Raw genomic sequence first — 18,682 nt, forward strand, 5'->3', positions numbered from 1 at the left:
GGGTAAATAATAATTAAATCTGTTACTAGATTGTGTGGCTGTGATACGCGAAATATTCTATAACTAATTGCTTGGAAATTAACGCGACTACAATCAGATTTTCAGCTTCTTTTTTGTTTTGCTTTTTTGGGAATTACATACAACTATTTAGGTTGCGAAAATTAATAATATTAATAGTTTTAATATTAGCATATATGTATATTTCATTAAATATATATATGTATATTTTAGTTAAAGCTGCAGTTTAAACCGAAAGTGGAGTGTTTAGTTTTGCAGGCATGACGCGATTGCAATTTACACATTAATGCGATAAATATGCCTGTAACCTGCTTTTGAAATATAAAATTCAGTTTAAACTGTAGTTAACTCAATATACGGATGTTGTGGTTGCTTCCGTTATTTTCTTGATTTATGCATATATGACAAACTGATTGTTGTTTAAAAAATAACATCTTATGCTGTTGTAATTGCAATTGTTGTTAATGTTGCTGTTCTGGCTGTTGTTGTTTTTGTTGCGGGGGGATGCAGCTGCTTGAGGCGGTCACTGACAGCATTGCTTACGAACATCACCTGTGACAGTCGGCTTTACATCAATTGGTTCCACATTCGATGGACGAATAACATCACCTTCCGGTGGATCTCGTATTTGTTTCTGCGACACAATGCGATAGATCTCTGCATAATAGATATAAATATAGATATAGAAATATTTCTCGTTCTTTATTGAGAATAATTTCTGCTAACCTGTGAGTATATTTTGGAATGCAGTTTCAACGTTCGTCGAGTCCAGGGCTGATGTTTCTATGAAACTCAAGCCATTGCGTTCTGCAAACAGTTTTGCCTCCTCCGTCGGCACTGAACGCAAGTGTCGCAAATCGGACTTATTTCCAACCAGCATAATGACAATATTCTGATCAGCATGATCGCGCAGCTCCCGCAGCCATCTCTCCACATTCTCGTACGTTAGATGCTTGGCAATGTCGTAAACGAGCAGAGCACCAACAGCTCCGCGATAATATGCAGACGTAATTGCCCGATAGCGCTCCTGGCCGGCCGTATCCCATATTTGCGCTTTAATTGTTTTGCCATCGACCTGAAAATGGAAGCGTTCCAGTAAGCCTCGTTATTCAGAACTGAGCACCTTGACCCCGTGAACAAATTTGATGCCAACATTTTTCTTGTTAGGAGGGCGTACAAGACGAGGACGCTTGCAGTTTCGCGTTAAAAAAAAATCAATAAACGAAAGAAGCTTCAACGTTGTTGACCCCCCGAAAAAAAACAACGAGCTAAAGATGTGCGTTCGACGTGGGTTCGCAAAGTATACTTTGAACTAGAGAGCAAGAAGAAAGCTGACAAATTATATATTACTTGATCAGTGCCAATATATAAAATATATTTTACTTTCTGTATTTTAGTAGGAAACTCAAAACAACTAAAAGCGCAGACAGACAGAACTACTGATATCTAAATATTATAACAATATACCTAATTCTGTTTTTACACGATAGATTGGTTCCAGAAACAGCCGTGTAAAAAAAGACATTGATCATATGCAAAAAGAGGTCATTGGTTTCTTATCTCTAAAGAAAAATATATGCAATTTTTAAACCGTATTCTATCAAAATCGTGTAAAAAAAGACCGTATAAATACAGAATTAGGTGTATACATTCGAGGCGTAATCCACGGCGTACTTTTAGAAAGTTTACTGGAATAACGACATCTTTTGACACGCATACATCTCTAGCACACGACAGACCTACACAGACATACATACATATGTAACTATTTATGTACATATGTATTTATGTCTGTTCATGCGGTTACACCCACTAGTGGATTTATTTTCACATTACTCACCTCTATGCTGCGCGTTGCGAACTCAACGCCAATTGTTGACTTGGACTCCAAATTGAATTCATTGCGCGTGAATCGTGAAAGTAAATTACTTTTGCCAACACCAGAATCACCGATAAGGACAACTGCAAAAGGATTTGAGGAGTTTAGTAAATAGTTATTAAACGCAGTAAACATTTAGCGCGAATGCCTGCCCACCCCACTCTAGTCTTATAATAAGCATTTATAGTATATGTATATCCTTTTCTGAGGCAACAGCAGCACCAGCAGTTGCATAATGTAATGGCCTTTCGTGTCTTGTATTTCTTGTATTTTATGGTCTAGTTGTTGGTATTAGGCGGGTGGCCGGCTTGCTGATGGCGATGGTGTGCTTGAAGGTCAGCCAATGCATAAAATTTGTAAGCTACAGGGAATTGAATTTATGGCAAAGACAACATTCATATATCCAAGCTAAATTCAGATAAACGAACTCAGAAATAAGTGAAAGAGAATAACAGCCCTCTTCATACCTCAAAATTCTTTAAATTAGGTTTGCAAAATCGATTTAGTAGTCAAAACCCAATAGGAGCCAGACTTCTAAACATTCCTGAGACTCTAAGGCGAGATTTTTTATTCCTTCTACATGCATAATAAAGTAATGCCAACTGTATTCAATTTGCATTGTTTACGGAAAAATACGGGAAATAGGGACCAAATTGTATAAATAATGAGGCCTAAAACCATTTTTAAAATGTTCACGCGGGATACGTTTTTCGTCTTGTTTATATAGTTTTAGAAATGATAAAAGATACAATTAGAAGTTAGGAAAAACTAATTTTATATTGTTTATGTATATAATCCAAATTTGAGGTAAATTAAGTTTTAAGTAGTACTAGTATGACGTTAATCTTGTACAAAAAAATATATTTACATACATATACAGAATAAAAATTGCATAAATAAATAAAAAGTGCGCTTCAAACCTTCACATATTCGAATTAAATCCGGTATTCACTTTGCTTCAGAGATCTAACATTCATTTTAGCTTTTTTCTTATCAAAAAAAATGTCTTAACATATAATTTTTGCTAACCCTATAGAACATCAGTGAAAAAAGTCAACTAAATGTCTGTTTCTGCTTTTGACACCTTTCTATATTTATTTACCGGCCATACGACAATATTTGGACTGCTCTCTACGCTCTTTTTTGTTTCTTTTGTTCTCTCGCGGTTGCGAGCTGAAAAAAATACACGACCGGGCAATGGTCGGGCGTAGTTATCAGCATTCGCATTCAGAAGACGATTTCTTCATTTTGGAAGAATGTTGTAGATTCGTTTGAACTCGAAAAAAGTGACTCATGGCGCTACTAATTTGTTGTATTCATTGCACGATTTGAAAACAATGAAATTTAATAACTAGTTTTCTTTGAAATAATACAAAATTAATTTAATGTATATTATATAAAATACAATTGGTTAATTACAGACATTTTTAACGCCTTTTTAAGTCCCATTAAGCTTCAACGGCCTAATCTAATAGTAAAAATCAATATATTTTATTTTATACCCCTTTTTTTTTTAGCAGATATTGGAATTATAATAACAACAGCTCAGTGGCTATTGAGTTGTCAAGCAGATATCGGGCACATGGCCTGGAAATGGAATATGATTAGGTTGCCCTTATCGAAAAGTTTGATGCCCTGCTGGAATTTGTTGCTTTCATATGATTCATCGTGTCGTACTTAGGGGCGATAATTATATACACATAACTACACATATCGGTATTTAGTGGTTTATGACGAATGTTTTAGGTGTTAAAGCAAATGGGATCATTAACAAAAGCGAAAAAACAACCTATGTATAGTACATACATACATATGTATCTTTGCTATCGTTTTCAACGCTGAGCTTAGCCTAAGTACTAGCCTTTCCAACAGATTTTGATTACTAATGTTGATTGCTAACGGAAATTCTAGCATGCACACTCTGGAGCACTCTTAGAAGTCAAACATACATACAAAACTTACACTTATAACGCGCAATTTCTACAAAATGCTTGTATGCAAATAAGAGAACAAAGAAAGAGCCGAGAATTGTGACCCCAAATAGCACAAAATATATAGAGCTTGAGCTCAAGGCTTTGTACATACATGTGTACATACAATATAAAGCTAAGAGTGAATATGTGCAAATACTTAGAAGTGGGATGTATATGCTGGCGGTAATAACAATAAATTCCAGCTCCATGCCCGCATGCTGTGGGACTGCATTTGTCATTGGATCCGAGTCAGAAGATGCAAATGGATTTCAGTACACTGTGCAAGCAACTATGTATTTATGTCTGTATGTTAAAATGTGTGTTTGTTGTGTTTGTAGCTTCCGCTGAGCGCAGCTTTATACAAAGTTCCAGCAACAACAACAACTAAAATGGAGTTGCCATTAAGCAGTAGTGTGGGTAGAAATAACACAAAACAATAGACACAAAATGACTGAAAGACTGAACATATGCAAAAGAAATTGTGAAAATTCAATATAGCCAGCAGTCACAAATTAATATGCTTTTTTGCCTTGTAGCTGCTGCCAATAGCAACAATATACACATTAGCACACACACATACACACACGCCAACTCTCTTCTCACACATACGCATAGGCGTAGCCATGATCTCATTTAGAGGGGTTAAAGATGTTGTTTGCTAGCATTATTATATAACATATTATATTCATGTATGTATGTATGTTAGTTTGCGTTGAATGCGGCGAGATGTAATAGTTCTTTAGGTATGACTCTACGTTTAATATAGCTATTGTTATTGATAGTTCAAATGTTCACTAATTGGTGAATATGGTTTAATAAATAATGCTTGTTGATTTCTTCATCGCAAACATTTTAGATCTGAAGTGAAGTAATAAATAGTGATTAATTATAACTGATAATTATTTCCTTTTGAAATCAATTATTTTTTTGTCGGAATTCGGAAAAGTCGTGTTTACAATTTTTTTTGTAATTTCATAGTCTACAAATAATATTTGTTTTGCCCGGTTTCTATGGGGGCACCTGCTCGTGTACCCCTTCGTTACGCCAGTGCACATACGCACACCACTTCCTCATTTTAATAACTAAAAATCTAATCAAAGTAAAAGATGTTTGTGTTGTGTGAAACACTCGCTCGGCTTCAAAATTAGTCGCTTCGCCTTTACTACTCACATATACATACATATGTATACTAACATGTATGAAAATAGTGTGTACTTTATCACGATTATTTTTACGATTTTATGCAACGTGTCACGCTGACTACTGACAGTGGTAGTGACAGAAAGAGAAGAACGGGAACGCAATGACAAAACACAGTTAACGGAGAGTAGTTACGCGTGCAGTAACGCATAAGGAGGAGGTGAAGCAGGAATGAGTGAGGGGCACGGCGGTGGACAGCGCGACAAAGCAAAGGGCTTAGACACGCACACACATGTAGTTGTCTGAGCAAATACAAGAACAACATTCACCATATAGGGGGCGTACTTATTGAAATTTTTCTTTTTCGGGACACCGCTGCACTTTTTATATTTCAATTAGTTTCAATTAGAGCCATTGAACTATTACTGCGTCATCAAGCCAATGAGCCGGAGAAATCATCAAAATCACTGCGGGCATTTGCACTCCCCCCTAGATGCATTTAATTTCCATTTCCAGGCACAGCCACCGGCTTGTAATTATAAATTTAACACACAGCAGAGCAGACAATGCAAGAGGCATGAGTGAGCATAACCATCATGTTTATAATTACCTTTGAAGAGATAATCGTACTCGTCTTCCCTTGCACCCATTTTTGTTGTGTTTTAAGTGTTTCTTATCTTTCTTCTTGTGTGATTATATTTTGCTGTTGCTCCTTTGCGGGACGTTGATTTCCGTGTGTTAAAATCCAATAATCCTTGTGCACCGCCGTTTGCTATTTAATTTGGGATTTCGTGTATTTTGCTCACACTTTTTGCACTGTGTTTTTTGTTGTTGTAACGTGACAATATAAAGAAAAGAAAAATTATATAAAATTGGCTATTAGTTGGCGTATTACAACTATAAATTCGTGCTCTGCCGTCGGCGGCGTTTGTGCAGCAACTAATACTATGCAAATTTGCAAATATTTGTGGCTTAAAAGGTATTTATTTATAATTTTCTTTTACGCGACGACGACACACTCACTTAGTCACTCCCATTCAAAAATGGCAGCACTGCGTCGATACTAGTTAAATATCGAGTATGAGCATCAAAGAAATACCTTGAAACATCGAAATGGGCAGCACTGCACTAAATAGTCGCAGCCAACTTCAAGTGGAACAATTAATTAGACGATAAAACATATCGCACTGTTCTGTTGATATCGATAATATAATCTCGCCCATTCAATTTAAATTTTAAAACTTTGTTATTTCTACTTACATTGAAGAGGCCTCGACAAGAAAACTAAAAATCATAACAACCCACAATCAAGGTACAAAAATATCATAAAAATACTTTAATGTACAATACTCTCTGTATAAAACATAATAGGTTTAAGTGCGTATTAATACTAGCGAGCATTTCTAAAATGCTTAAAATAAATAAATTTCTGGATTCACACAAATATGTGTAAAAATAATTTCATATATCTTTGTTCTTATGTTAAATATAATTTAAATATGAGCGCGTTGCAATGCAACTGCTGGATATATAAGCAAAATTCCGCCTGCTATGTAAGTAATTTTTGATCCCACGCACCAAAAAGCTGAAATATAGTAATGTTTATAAATGTATACTCTTAAGTCAGCTTTACCAAAAGTATAATCACCTATGGAACCCACAACGGGGCCCAGAGCACGTGCTAAAGCACCCAGCGAACGAAAAATGCCTAATACTGAGCCCTTTTGATCATCGTTTCCATATTTTGATACCAAAGTGGTTAAACAAGTGACGACAAAAGCTGTGGAAATGGCAAAAAGAATCATGCCCGCGTACAGCAACCGGCTGCTTTCTGCCAGTCCAACTAATATAAATGCAGGTACAATTAGGTAAAGATTAAAGATGGCATAGCGCTTAATCTTGGACTCTGGTAGACGACGCACCACAGATCCTTGTAGTAGCGTCATAATAAGCCCTAAAAAAATAGGAAATAAAGTATATAGTTATATAGGCAATGAAAGAAATTTACCTGTGGTTAAGAACATTTTGGCTTGGTCCATGGATGTGTATCCAAATTTATGATACATCAGAAATGTTACCGTAAATTCTAGGCCTGAGTATAGAAATAGATATAAAAAGTAGATCAGTCCAATAGCGCGCAGCGCTTCGATATCTTTTTTAGGCACTTTTTTGATAGCAGAAAATCTACAAATAGAAAAAACATTAAAAGATATGAAAGTGGGCTCAATTATATAAATAGTTAAGATGCATAAATTAACTTTAAAATACATGCAAAATATTTTAACTAAAGTCTATTTTAGCATGCCAAGGTCTTTGTGATAAAAAAAAACCCAACACAGCAACTAAAAACGTGCTCATTAATACAAACAATAAATACCGGCTAGATAGCGACAAAATCAGAGAACCCGTCAAGTAAGGTCGGCGTAATTAATAAACGCGCAACAACAAAGAGCGGCAATTGTTACAGAAATGTGCATAACTCACACGACTGAGACGGAGCCCTAATTAAATTACAACTAACCTGAATATGGAAGAGATGTTAAGCAATTGCAGAGCATAAGACATGGCGGAGGAGATTTCTCGTACACGTTTTTCCTATGAATTAAATAAATAAAAGCATTATTTGTATTATATATGTATATCTACAAATATTAACGAAAATCGAATCATTGTTAAAGATGCATCCAAAACCGCATTCGATCAAGACTATTTGGGCATGTTTTTCTCATAATGATAGCTACCTTGGGCAAAGTTTCACGCAAACAAAATGCCAGGATCAGCAGATCTCCCAGTGACAGAGCCAGGGCTAGCAGTGAGGGAAGGACGAACCAAGCGCCCCCGCTTGCTGTTTTATTCGAGAATATTGCAAACATGGCACCAATCATGGGACCCACAATGAATCCCAGCGAGAAGGCCACGCCCACCAACGCCATACCGCGTCCGCGAGTACGTACGCTGGAGACATCCGTAATGACAGACATGCATAAAGAAATATTTCCTTTGCTAATTCCGCCCACAAAGCGGGCCAACACAAATAGTGCGAAGTTGCTGGAGCAGGCCCAAAGCAAATATGAAAGCGATATACCCGACTAGAAATTGAAAACTTCAATTAATCTGCTTAGTTATATTTATGTTGGCAAACTTACTGCGCAAATCAAAAGCAAAGGCTTACGTCCATAATAATCCGACAAACCGCCCACAATGGGGCTGGCCAGGAATTGTAAAAAACTAAACATGGAGCCCAGGAATCCACCAAAAAGTACCGATGTATAACGCTCTGGAGCGCCGACCAGCTCTTGGAACCAGCGTACACGGTCCGTAAGTATAGCATACAAGCCGGAACTATCATTGGTCCGATAATGTTCCAAGAGAGAGGGCAACAGCGGTAATATAATTGTAAAGGCCAACAAATCAAAGAGTAACGATGCAAATATTATATAGATCATGGGATCACTTTTCTCTTTTGATTCAGCATTTTGTTGTTTTGTCTGTGAGTCGCTATTGTTGTTGTCCACATCCGGTTTTGAGAGATTCCTTATGCTGGACATCTTGTGATTGTTGACTCTTTAATTTGCGTGCGTGTACAAGCTTTTCTTATTCATCCGCATTGAAGACACTGTAAACATTACTGTCTGTGCTTATGACTGAAGTAACTACTCGGCCACAACAACCACTTGGCCCCAACAAAAAATCTTTGAAGTGAAAGTTGAACGCAAAACAGCTGGCGGGTAATCAAGTAAAAGGCGGAGTATACGTTTGCAGTGCCCACACACTTGATAAACCACCGATAGTATCGTTGTTGTGTTTAAATTTACGCCACTATCGATGTTTTTTGCCCATTCAATAAAAGCAAAAATAAGAAATTAGTTGATTCCATTGCACAACTAAAGTATACTCCATATGAATGAGAGCCGTCTAAATTATCGAAAATATTCATTTTAATGGATATGTTAATAACAGATAAACAAGAAAACCATTGTATTGTGGATTTAGAAGGGCTGGACAGATATGTTCTAACCGTATGTCCTACATTATTCAACTACTATTGTCAATAATAAAAATTTTATTTATATATTTGATCTCATAGAATAAATTAGCATATTGCGAATAATAACGATGGTCGCAAACATCGATCGTTTTTCAACTCTACTGAGCAATAAACAGCTGTTATTGCGGTCTGAAGCTGCAGTTACTTTCCAGCACTACTACAGTTGTATGCAAAAAACAATTTCTGATAAATTGAAAAGTGCAATAAAGAACGAAACTTGCTGTACAAACAAAAGTCAAACAGGATGTCCAAAGTGACTGTGCAGGATATAGAGGCCGTCGACGATTATTGGGGGCCCACATTTCGTTCCATACTAGAGGGTAATCTAACATTTTAAACGTCAACAGAAATTGTAAATATAACGCCCTCATTTATTTGCAGGTAACAATAGCAAAGCTATTAGTGAACAATTGGATCAGCGCATACGCAGTCATGATAAGGAAATTGAGCGCATATGTAATCTGTACTATCAGGGATTCATAGAGTCCATACAGGAGCTGTTGCAGGTGCGCACACAAGCTAAGCAGTTGCACGATGAAATACACTCCTTGGACACATCCCTGCACCAGATGAGCGCCTCCCTTATTCAACAAGGCAATGAATTGGTGCGGGCACGGCAGATAGAATCCAATTTGGCCAGCGCCATTGAGGCGCTCAAATCTTGCCTACCCGCACTGGAGTGCTATCTGAAGTTCACGCAACAAACGAGCAACAAACAATATTATCAATCCCTACGAACACTTGAGACGCTGGAGACGGAGCATTTGGCACATTTGCAGAACTATCGCTTTGCCACACAAATGCGCCAGGCCATTCCGGTTATCAAGGAGAATATCAGACGTTCGGCCGAGTCCGATTTTCGTGAATTTCTCGAAAACATACGAAAATTTTCGCCACGCATTGGCGAGGTGGCCATTAAGCATATAAAGCAGCTACAGAAGCGCGACATAAATGCAATTATAGAGGAGCATAAGCAGCAGGCATCGAATGGTAGTGGAGGTGGAGACGATGATGGCGGTAATGTGAGCGCCCAGGATTTGATTGATTTCTCACCAATTTATCGCTGTCTGCACATCTACATGGTGTTGGGACAGCGCGAATACTTTGAGAAGGATTATCGGCAGCAGCGTAGGGATCAGGCCAAACTGGTGTTGCAACCACCGCCCAATATGCATGATAATCTGGAGGCTTATAAGACCTATATATGTGCCATTGTGGGCTTCTTTGTGGTCGAGGATCATGTAAAAAACACAGCTGGTGATGTGGTTACCAGCACCTATCTGGAGGATCTGTGGTCTACTTCGTTGACCAAATTTGTCAACGAGATTAGCATGAGTTCTTCCTCTTGCACAGATCCCAATATTCTGCTGCGCATCAAGAATCTGATTATGCTCTCCATAAACACTTTCAAATGCTACGGCTACACAGTCAACATACTTTGGGAGTTGTTGCACAATATGCGGGATCATTATAATGAGGTGAGTTGAATTATAATAATTAGTTTAAAAGTCAAACTAACTATTGTTACTTAGGTGCTGCTGCAACGTTGGGTGCATGTTTTTCGCGACATACTGGACAAGGAACAGTTTTTGCCGATGATTGTGGAAAACACGGAAGAATACGAATCAATTATAGAACGTTTTCCATTTCACTCCGAGCAGCTGGAGAACGCGCCGTTTCCAAAAAAGTTCCCCTTCTCACGAATGGTGCCCGAAGTTTATCATCAGGCCAAGGAGTTTATGTATGCGTGCATGAAGTTTGCTGAGGAGTTGACGTTGTCGCCCAATGAAGTGGCTGCCATGGTACGGAAAGCGGCCAATTTATTGCTCACAAGGAGCTTCAGCGGTTGTCTTTCAGTGGTATTCCGTCAGCCAAGTATTACACTCACCCAACTGATACAAATTATAGTCGACACGCAGTATTTGGATAAGGCGGGTCCCTTTCTGGATGAGTTTGTGTGTCATATGACCAATACGGAACGCAGTATTTCACAGACGCCTTCGGCCATGTTCCATGTGGCGCGTCAGGATGCCGAGAAGCAAGTGGCTGTGCGAATTTGCTCGAAAGTCGATGAGTTCTTCGAGCTGTCCGCCTATGATTGGTTGCTGGTCGAGCCGCCGGGCATAGCTTCGGCCTTTATAACGGACATGATTTCATATTTGAAGAGCACCTTCGATAGCTTCTCCCACAAGCTGACGCACATCGCCCAAGCTGGTTGTCGACGTACTTGCGAGCACATTGCCGATAAAATCTACTCCATATTGTATGATGAGGAAGTTAAACAAATCTCTACGGGTGCCCTTACCCAAATCAATCTGGATCTGATGCAGTGTGAATTCTTTGCCGCCTCTGAACCCGTACCTGGTTTGCGTGAAGGCGAACTTACTAAATATTTTCTACGTAATCGCCAATTGCTAGATCTCCTAATACTCGAAGAATGGAGCACCTATTTGCATGACTACGGCAAGCAGGATAATCGCTATCACTTGGTTCAACCGCAGTCCATTATTGTTATATTGGAGAAAATACGTGAGGCAGATAAGAAGCCAATTTTCTCGCTGGTGCGCAAAAATGATAAAAAGAAACTGTTGGAAACGGTGCTGAAGCAACTCAAGCATCTCGCTGATCGCCAGAGTTAGATTCCACATACAAATACATTCTACTTATTTATGTACTCGTACGCAAGTAGTTTTTTATTTCATTTTATTTATGCTAATTTGAGTTCCCCACTTGTACGGGAAAAAAATGTCTAAATTTATTATTACTATTGCGTTTTGTTTTGATTTTCGATTTGTTTTTATAAAAGACAAAGTTTCTCTAATATTCGCATGCAGCAGCCGCTAATACGAATTTTAATTTTTTTTAAGTATATATAGATGTTGAATTTCAAATTTTATATACAAGGAAAGCGCAGCAGTAAAAACTGAAGAAAACTCACAAACAAAAAAGTACATTTAAATAACAAACTGTATATATAATATATATAAAGTATGTATGTGTATGTTATTTTGCAATGTGTAATAAACTAATTTCTATGTTACGTATATATATTGTTGTTGTTGCTTTTGTCAACTCTTCGTCTCCAGATGCTTCGGCGCGTCCGCATACGTAAACTTTAAGCGAAACGCTTCAGCGAGCAGCACATTAATTTGGCGATCGGACCAATTATGGGTTGGCAGATTCTGTAGCAGCAACATGAGACCCTGCAAATTTAAAAATATTTCCATTAAGAAATAAAGTGAGAGCATTTATATATCTACCTGAAAATCATTCTGTTGCATTAGCTGATCTTTCCAGTGCAACAAAAAGGCCGCACACACATATAAATGGAATAAAGCAAATCCATCCGATTCAGCTAAATAGGTGTCCCACAGTCGAATGGTGCAGTGTAAGGGCAGTTCGCGTGTCAGCAAATTGTTCATCCAACGAAATGAGAATTGCAAATAATCGACACCATGTGTTTGTAGATGACGATGCAGATTTACTGTTGATGAAATTGAATTAATTAATTTATTACTATATTTACAAATTACCCCGCTCCAACCTTCATAATTATGATTATAAGTCTCTTATTTGCTTAAAGTTTTATATATATGAGCCTTCTTTTTACTGTTTTTGAAATCTAGTTCTCTACGGATCCAGATTCGTTGTAATATTTTAACATTTCAACAGTTCTGGTTTCATTTAGATAGTTTACACTTAAGCTATCTCTCGAATACAAATAATATACATAATTAATATTTTTATTATAAAAGTTATGGAATTTGAAACTCACCGTCAATACGTTGTATTAGATCCTTGAGTTGATTTACCTTCTCCTGAATTCCCAGCTGTGCAAATATATAGTTATCCTGTATGCAATCTAAAAATTTCGATAGACACCAAAATGAATCAGCTTCGATGGCGTTGCGCGTCTCCTCCGACAATGTGGACATATCATATTTTTCCAGATCGGTGTCTGGCGTCAGTGCCTCTTGCAGAAAAACGATAAAGAATGGGGTAACCAAATCATTTATACCCTGGACATAGCCTGAGGCGGGATGACGTATGGCCCAAATGAAGAGTACACGTTCGAACATTTCCTGGACGAGTTTCTGTTGGAAGAGCGGTATTTGTGGATTCATGCGTGGCACATCGATATGTATCTGACGATAGGTATCTTGTTGCGTCTCATCCTGACTGTCCACCTTGAAATAGTTGTGCCTTAGATCCTGATAGCCTTGCCGTTTACTCTCTAGCACAGCATTGCGACGTTCGCCCGAGGGTGGTAAATATTTCGAGAGCAGGCGCCAACTTACAGCGCGCATCTAATAAACGATGAATATATTAGACATTGATAGAAGCAGTGGATTGTGGTATCTTACCTTGCGCGGCACGCCCGACCAACTAATCTTTTTTAGAGCTACTAGATCCAATTGCGGTGAATCGAGCAACAGCTGGAATTTTTCAATTTTCGTTTCATATTCGCCATCCTGTGAATTGGAGCTAATCTTCTGCAGCTGCGGCCGTCCAGGATAGTTGCGCAGTCGTGCTCTGAAAGCATAGGATGGTACAGAGTCAAGCGAGTCAAGTAGACGAATGGGTGAGCTTTGTGCAGACATCGAAAGTGTGTCTGCTAAGCTTGAAGACTGCAGTTAAAATGCTTATCGTAGCTGCCGTGAAATTGAGGCGTCTCAAATTGGGCATATTATTAAGGTATTTAAATTACCACAGCTGTAATGCTTTGCACAATTGCAGCAAAACAAAACGCGGTTGGGTGTAGGGTATAGCCCACCTGTTCTCGTTGCTATCGTGCGCTGATTTGCGTAACTCTTCCTTATTCTCTTCTGCAGTACCGCTGCTACTATTATTGCTACTACCGGGCGTCAGATCTGCGGCACTGCCATTAACACTATTTGCCGGCACTATGGGGCTCTGCGTATTGGCATAGTTTTGATTGTTACGCGAATGCGTTTCAATCACATTTAGAGCAACCGTTTGTGACACTTGACGAGAAATGCGTGCGGCATCTGGAAAGCATATTTATTATTAGTTCGTCCTTTTTGTAAAGTTAGCAACATACCGCCCCCGGCTGCGGCCGCTTCCGCGTTGTTTAAAATGCAGAATTCATCATCGCCCGTATCCCAAGCATCGCTCACTGATTGTTGGTAGTCGCGAAAGGTGGATACCATATTGTTACCACCACCAACGCTGCCCGCAATGTTGGCACCTGTCCCTGTTCCTGCCCCTGTCTCTGTACCATGCACAATTACGGCAATTCCCACTCCAGATTTGCCCTGCAAATCACGTTTCGGACTGGGACGTCCAGGAACGGCACGTCCGCTGTTTTTCCAAAACGTCGAATTGTTTAATAATGGGCCCGGGGTAGATAGTTGCGATTCAGAGCTGCGTGTCGATGTGATTATTTGGGTTATTGTTGTTGCTGCTGTTATTGCTGTTGGTGTTGTTGCTGTTGTTTTTTCTGCAGCTCGTTCTACATTGTCCATAGTCCCCAACACACCCGCTGACAATTTAAAAAGTCTTGCTATTTCTACCTCTGCTGATACGGCTTTGTTATTTGTCCAAATTGCGTGTTAATAACGTTAAAAAATTACATTATTCACACAATTGCAAGTGCAGTGCTGAATTTCAGTTTTTTAATAACAATCCGAAGGCTGCTGCTGCTCGAGGCAAGACGATGGGGTCTGCACACTAACAGACAGCTCTGGCGATGCTTGATGAGGAAAACGATAACACGTTCAAGCCGATGAGTCAAACTAACTTTATTTCTTAATACGTACATATGTACGTTTTTTCGATATTTATTTATGTCGTGTATTTATTGCGATTAACATAATAATTAAAATTGATTGCTGATCAAACATGAATATCTAATTATAAAGTCCTAAGACTTTCTAGCGTTACTGGCAACTCTATGTTGCATTCTGCATCATTCTTTTGCTTGACAAAATAGCCAGTGTTCGGCAATGTGCGCAGGGACAAATGCATTCTGTATTTTATTCGTGATAAGCGGATTTCATTATTTTTTGTGAGCATTACTATGCTCAGATCAATTCTGGTGTAGAACACATGCGTATGGGCTGTGCTGGTTGTGGAAAAGATGCAAAAGCAGGAGGAAATTATCAGCCGCTTAAAGCAAATTTTTGATCTTTATTTGCGCGAGAACTTCTCAACCACTAACTGTGTTTACTTTGAGAAGCTTATCTCGCACCTACAGGCAAAGGGTAAGTGTGCGGGCGCAACAGGCAAGACGGCAAACAAAAAGCGTGTTTGTTTCAAATAAACATCCTATTCACCTTTCTTTTCCGCTCTGCCGATGCGTAGAAAATGGATTCGTGCTGCAGGCGCCTTTTGCTATTGAATGGGTGGACAAATGCGTCAGTTTGGTTAGCGAGGACTTCAGTAAAGTCCATCCCAAGGTGATATCTTTTATGTTAAATCTCTGCAGTTTCTTGGCATCTGACGAATGGATGATCGTCAGGCTGCGTGAGTTAAGAATAATGCATAGGTGAGCTGGATTGAAATCAAATTTAAAGAAATTAATTAAAATATACAAATCTGACTATGTTACAGGGTAGTGCATATCCTAAAGAGCGAGCATAACTTCAGTCCATCAATAAAACTTGGGGGAATACGCGTAATGAAATCTGTGAGCACATATAGCATGGGCCTGGCATTCCTTAGAATGGATCGTGCCTGGACATTGCTCATACAATACTCAAATAATGATCACACTTTATATGTGGTGCGGGAGGCACGGCAGCTGCTCTTTGATATGCTCTTCAAGTTCTGCGATAAGCTAAACGATGAGGTCGTTACTTTAGAAATTCTAGCCGAAGTATTGCGTCCCATTCACGAGAATTTATATCAGGTGACAGATGAAAGGATACACGTGCATGTGGATGACTCGGAGCTCCTGCACAAAATATCTTCAACACTGGATCTGCTTACATATATATTACAGCAGACGATGTTGTCCGAAGAACGCACGAATCTTATACAATTGCTCAAGGTCCACCATGATCTAGAGATAACAATTTGGAAGCTAATGCATATGACGCATAATGCCTATTTCATCGAAAAGATATTGACAACGTTAAGTAGTTATTATTTTGCTTATCTGGTGCATGAGAAACTCCTAAATCCTATGTCCACGGAGGCGCCCGAACAGTTTACAGAATTCGGTCTGTCTTTCTTCAATCTGATGAAATTCTGCATTGAGCGTAACGACGGTATGAATTTTGTTAAAATGGCCGAATTGAATCACATGCTATGGAAAAAATTGGGCACACGTGCCCCTAAAGAAATCATAATTGAGAATGAACGTGTGGCCTTTGAAAATCAACTGATTTTATTCCATATGTTGCCGTTGCTTTTCTCCATGAAAAATGCCAGGAAAATGGCAGATGAGTCCAAGGGCGAGCTTTTCGACACATATATCATGAAACTGTTGGAGATCTCCTGTGAGCAGACCCTGCGCCTGTGCTACAGCCTGAGGGACGCACTTTTTACGCCCGATGGCGTAACCCCTGGCCTATTCACACCCGAACTGGCCCACAAGTGCATTCACAGTATACTTTCGTTGGAGCACATTTTGGATCGCGAGCAGGCTGTTATTGGGTGTCAAGCCTTACTATATGTGTTAAAAGAGGTTGTGGCTTTGGGCGAGAGTATCAATCCCAAGGACGCAGACGACTGTTTTAACTGCAGTAGCAGCAGCAATGATTCGAACAACTATTTCAACATCTATCCGCGTGGAACAGAGCTAGTTGTCAAGGACCCAAAGGTCTTGCATTCTGTAATGGTTGGCCTGCAGACACTGATTGAACGTTTCAAAATCACTTGGAAGGAGTCTGTTGAGACCATTGGGTTGGTTAATTGTCTAGCCTTCTTGTTGGAGAATTGCAATATGGATGCGAGAGTAAGTTCCTTGAAATTGTATAACTATTGAACTGTTTTCTATATATGTATATATATATATATATATTTGCATACACATTCCTTATTCATTGGCATTTCGTTTAGAATTTCCGAAGAGTAATATGTATTTGTTCTTTCTAGTGTACCGTGCAAGCCCTTAAGTTGGTTAAATTGGCCGTAGAGCACTTTCTTTCGCCAAACATGGCACTTTTAGTTGATAATCTACAGGGATCAGCTTTAGTTTGCCTGGGACCCATTATAATAAAGCGTATGCATGATACAACCTGGGAGGTACGTGATACTACTCTGGAACTTACCACATCGATAGCCTGCATCTCTCGCATCAGTAAGTAACAAATATAAAATCTACAGCCATTTATTTACCGGGTTTTTGATACTTGCAGAATTTCCTGCGTTTCAGCGTTTTCTAGTCGACGCCAAAATACCTCCGATTGTTTATGAAATGGCCAAACACGATGCTGAGCCTTATGTGCGGGCTTCAGCTTTTAAGTGCCTGACCAAAATGGTCCCGATAAATTCACTGTGGGAAAATGGACTAAGCCAATTAGATTTAGTGGTAAAAAACACTAGTCACGAATGAAAGAAATATTTGCTATTTGTACATTTTCCAGGATCATCTTCTTTTTGTGCTTTATCGTGAGAACGAGGACATTGTGCGTTCCGAGGCCATAATAACGCTTTCGCAAATCTATGATCATCGCAAAATACCCCATAAGTATAAAAACACGCTCTTCTCAACCCTTAACTATTGCGTTGTCGGCGATCATCATTGGGAGGTGAAAATCAATGCATTGCATTTCTGGACAATGGAATTTCAGCGTCAATTAAAAAATCAAGGCATGATCGATGGCGTTTTTCCAACGGTTACCTTTTCGAAGGAGCACAAAAAGATTGTTACGTTGACAGATCGGGAGATAAAGCTGAGAATTGCAAAAGTGTTTACCGAAGTGCAACAATACGGCTACTTTGGAGTTGTGCTCAAGTGTCTGCACGAGGAGTACTCAATGGAAGTGCTGAAGCTTGTAGTGGGTGGCATAAATCAAATGAATGAAAAGTTAAAACAACACGATATTGACATTATTTTGGCCGATATTGACAACTTGACGCCACCATCCGGCGATAATATGGATTACAACTTTAGTTTCGACAGTCCAGCTCAAACTCCAACTGATACAACCGAATCTACCATGAACCCCAATCACGCGGATGAGGTTATCGAGTCCATACTAAATGTTCAGGATGTGCATTTGCTGGAGAAGGCGTTTGAGTCGCAAATGCAAATAAATAGTCATGATGCAACGGTAGCTCGACATATCAACGAGTATTACTATAAGCAGTTTGCCATTCCAGTGCGTTACTACATGGAGGAAATTAAGAAATTAGATTTGGATAATATGGTGAAGCAACAGCAGGAGTGGATTGATTGTAAAGAGAACTTTGCGTCCCTGCTGGATGACATACTATATGCGATAAAACGTGATGATGATATGGTATCTGATTGTTATTGATTCAAGGCCTAGTTAAAATTAAACTGTTTATGTAAGCTAGTTATGTTTTTATGAAATAAAAACTTTTCTACACAAAATTTAATTTGATTGGGTTCGTATTGCGCGCCAATTGCCGACATTTCGATCTATTTTAATTCAGTTTTACGTCTTAACAGGAAATTTATTATATACAATT

General features: G+C 38.9%; 5 protein-coding genes across 6 annotated transcripts; 2 read left to right on the forward strand and 3 right to left on the reverse strand.

Moving 5' to 3' along the window:
- Positions 1-93: 93 nt before the first annotated feature.
- On the reverse strand, positions 94-6,061 carry LOC115624423 (ras-related protein Rab-11A). Of its 2 annotated transcripts, XM_030519162.1 has the most exons (5): positions 6,034-6,061; positions 5,621-5,826; positions 1,859-1,980; positions 745-1,093; positions 94-675 (listed from the first exon to the last, which is right to left on the reverse strand). In XM_030519162.1, exons 2-5 carry the CDS (start codon positions 5,658-5,660, stop codon positions 542-544), a joined length of 645 nt encoding a protein of 214 aa, XP_030375022.1. In that variant the 5' UTR covers positions 5,661-5,826; positions 6,034-6,061; the 3' UTR covers positions 94-541. The 2 variants fall into 2 exon arrangements, with proteins under 2 accessions (XP_030375022.1, XP_030375021.1); XM_030519161.1 differs by lacking the exon at positions 6,034-6,061 and having other exon boundaries at positions 5,621-5,977.
- Positions 6,062-6,454: 393 nt separating this feature from the next.
- On the reverse strand, positions 6,455-8,728 carry LOC115624087 (major facilitator superfamily domain-containing protein 10). Its single transcript, XM_030518677.1, has 6 exons — positions 8,157-8,728; positions 7,752-8,099; positions 7,532-7,605; positions 7,019-7,194; positions 6,659-6,964; positions 6,455-6,595 (listed from the first exon to the last, which is right to left on the reverse strand). The coding sequence occupies exons 1-6, from the start codon at positions 8,556-8,558 to the stop codon at positions 6,504-6,506; spliced, it is 1,398 nt and encodes a 465-aa protein (XP_030374537.1). The 5' UTR covers positions 8,559-8,728; the 3' UTR covers positions 6,455-6,503.
- Positions 8,729-9,230: 502 nt separating this feature from the next.
- Positions 9,231-11,999, forward strand: LOC115624009 (exocyst complex component 6). Its single transcript, XM_030518582.1, has 3 exons — positions 9,231-9,378; positions 9,440-10,536; positions 10,591-11,999. Exons 1-3 carry the CDS (start codon positions 9,303-9,305, stop codon positions 11,695-11,697), a joined length of 2,280 nt encoding a protein of 759 aa, XP_030374442.1. The 5' UTR covers positions 9,231-9,302; the 3' UTR covers positions 11,698-11,999.
- An 8-nt stretch (positions 12,000-12,007) lies between these two features.
- LOC115624010 (TBC1 domain family member 22B) lies at positions 12,008-14,726 on the reverse strand. Its single transcript, XM_030518583.1, has 6 exons — positions 14,121-14,726; positions 13,833-14,067; positions 13,423-13,591; positions 12,834-13,365; positions 12,319-12,542; positions 12,008-12,261 (listed from the first exon to the last, which is right to left on the reverse strand). The coding sequence occupies exons 1-6, from the start codon at positions 14,542-14,544 to the stop codon at positions 12,127-12,129; spliced, it is 1,719 nt and encodes a 572-aa protein (XP_030374443.1). The 5' UTR covers positions 14,545-14,726; the 3' UTR covers positions 12,008-12,126.
- Positions 14,727-15,043: 317 nt separating this feature from the next.
- On the forward strand, positions 15,044-18,589 carry LOC115623481. The gene is made up of 6 exons (XM_030517850.1): positions 15,044-15,282; positions 15,383-15,566; positions 15,632-16,979; positions 17,120-17,324; positions 17,383-17,555; positions 17,611-18,589. The coding sequence occupies exons 1-6, from the start codon at positions 15,159-15,161 to the stop codon at positions 18,505-18,507; spliced, it is 2,931 nt and encodes a 976-aa protein (XP_030373710.1). The 5' UTR covers positions 15,044-15,158; the 3' UTR covers positions 18,508-18,589.
- Positions 18,590-18,682: the final 93 nt, after the last annotated feature.

This window comes from Scaptodrosophila lebanonensis, unplaced genomic scaffold (genome assembly GCF_003285725.1).
Source record: "Scaptodrosophila lebanonensis strain 11010-0011.00,11010-0021.00 unplaced genomic scaffold, SlebRS2 tig00000053-arrow-pilon, whole genome shotgun sequence".
Classification (NCBI taxonomy): Eukaryota; Metazoa; Arthropoda; class Insecta; order Diptera; family Drosophilidae; genus Scaptodrosophila; species Scaptodrosophila lebanonensis.

What these genes read in the sequence shown, in the direction of transcription:
- LOC115624423 (XM_030519162.1), bottom strand. Translation starts at nt 5,660, where the DNA reads ATGGGTGCAAGGGAAGACGAGTACGATTATCTCTTCAAAG. An exon ending in GTACGATTATCTCTTCAAAG is followed by an intron (nt 1,981 to 5,620) that starts GTAATTATAAAC and finishes ATCCTTTTGCAG; the next exon opens with TTGTCCTTATCGGTGATTCT. An exon ending in TCGCAACGCGCAGCATAGAG is followed by an intron (nt 1,094 to 1,858) that starts GTGAGTAATGTG and finishes TTCCATTTTCAG; the next exon opens with GTCGATGGCAAAACAATTAA.
- LOC115624087 (XM_030518677.1), bottom strand. Translation starts at nt 8,558, where the DNA reads ATGTCCAGCATAAGGAATCTCTCAAAACCGGATGTGGACAACAACAAT. An exon ending in CTTTGCTTTTGATTTGCGCA is followed by an intron (nt 8,100 to 8,156) that starts GTAAGTTTGCCA and finishes TTCAATTTCTAG; the next exon opens with TCGGGTATATCGCTTTCATA. An exon ending in CAAAATGTTCTTAACCACAG is followed by an intron (nt 6,965 to 7,018) that starts GTAAATTTCTTT and finishes CTATTTTTTTAG; the next exon opens with GGCTTATTATGACGCTACTA.
- LOC115624009 (XM_030518582.1), top strand. Translation starts at nt 9,303, where the DNA reads ATGTCCAAAGTGACTGTGCAGGATATAGAGGCCGTCGACGATTATTGG. An exon ending in ATTTCGTTCCATACTAGAGG is followed by an intron (nt 9,379 to 9,439) that starts GTAATCTAACAT and finishes ATTTATTTGCAG; the next exon opens with GTAACAATAGCAAAGCTATT. An exon ending in TGCGGGATCATTATAATGAG is followed by an intron (nt 10,537 to 10,590) that starts GTGAGTTGAATT and finishes ATTGTTACTTAG; the next exon opens with GTGCTGCTGCAACGTTGGGT.
- LOC115624010 (XM_030518583.1), bottom strand. Translation starts at nt 14,544, where the DNA reads ATGGACAATGTAGAACGAGCTGCAGAAAAAACAACAGCAACAACACCA. An exon ending in AGCGGCCGCAGCCGGGGGCG is followed by an intron (nt 14,068 to 14,120) that starts GTATGTTGCTAA and finishes TATGCTTTCCAG; the next exon opens with ATGCCGCACGCATTTCTCGT. An exon ending in CACGATAGCAACGAGAACAG is followed by an intron (nt 13,592 to 13,832) that starts GTGGGCTATACC and finishes CTATGCTTTCAG; the next exon opens with AGCACGACTGCGCAACTATC.
- LOC115623481 (XM_030517850.1), top strand. Translation starts at nt 15,159, where the DNA reads ATGCAAAAGCAGGAGGAAATTATCAGCCGCTTAAAGCAAATTTTTGAT. An exon ending in GAGTTAAGAATAATGCATAG is followed by an intron (nt 15,567 to 15,631) that starts GTGAGCTGGATT and finishes ACTATGTTACAG; the next exon opens with GGTAGTGCATATCCTAAAGA. An exon ending in AGCCTGCATCTCTCGCATCA is followed by an intron (nt 17,325 to 17,382) that starts GTAAGTAACAAA and finishes TGATACTTGCAG; the next exon opens with AATTTCCTGCGTTTCAGCGT.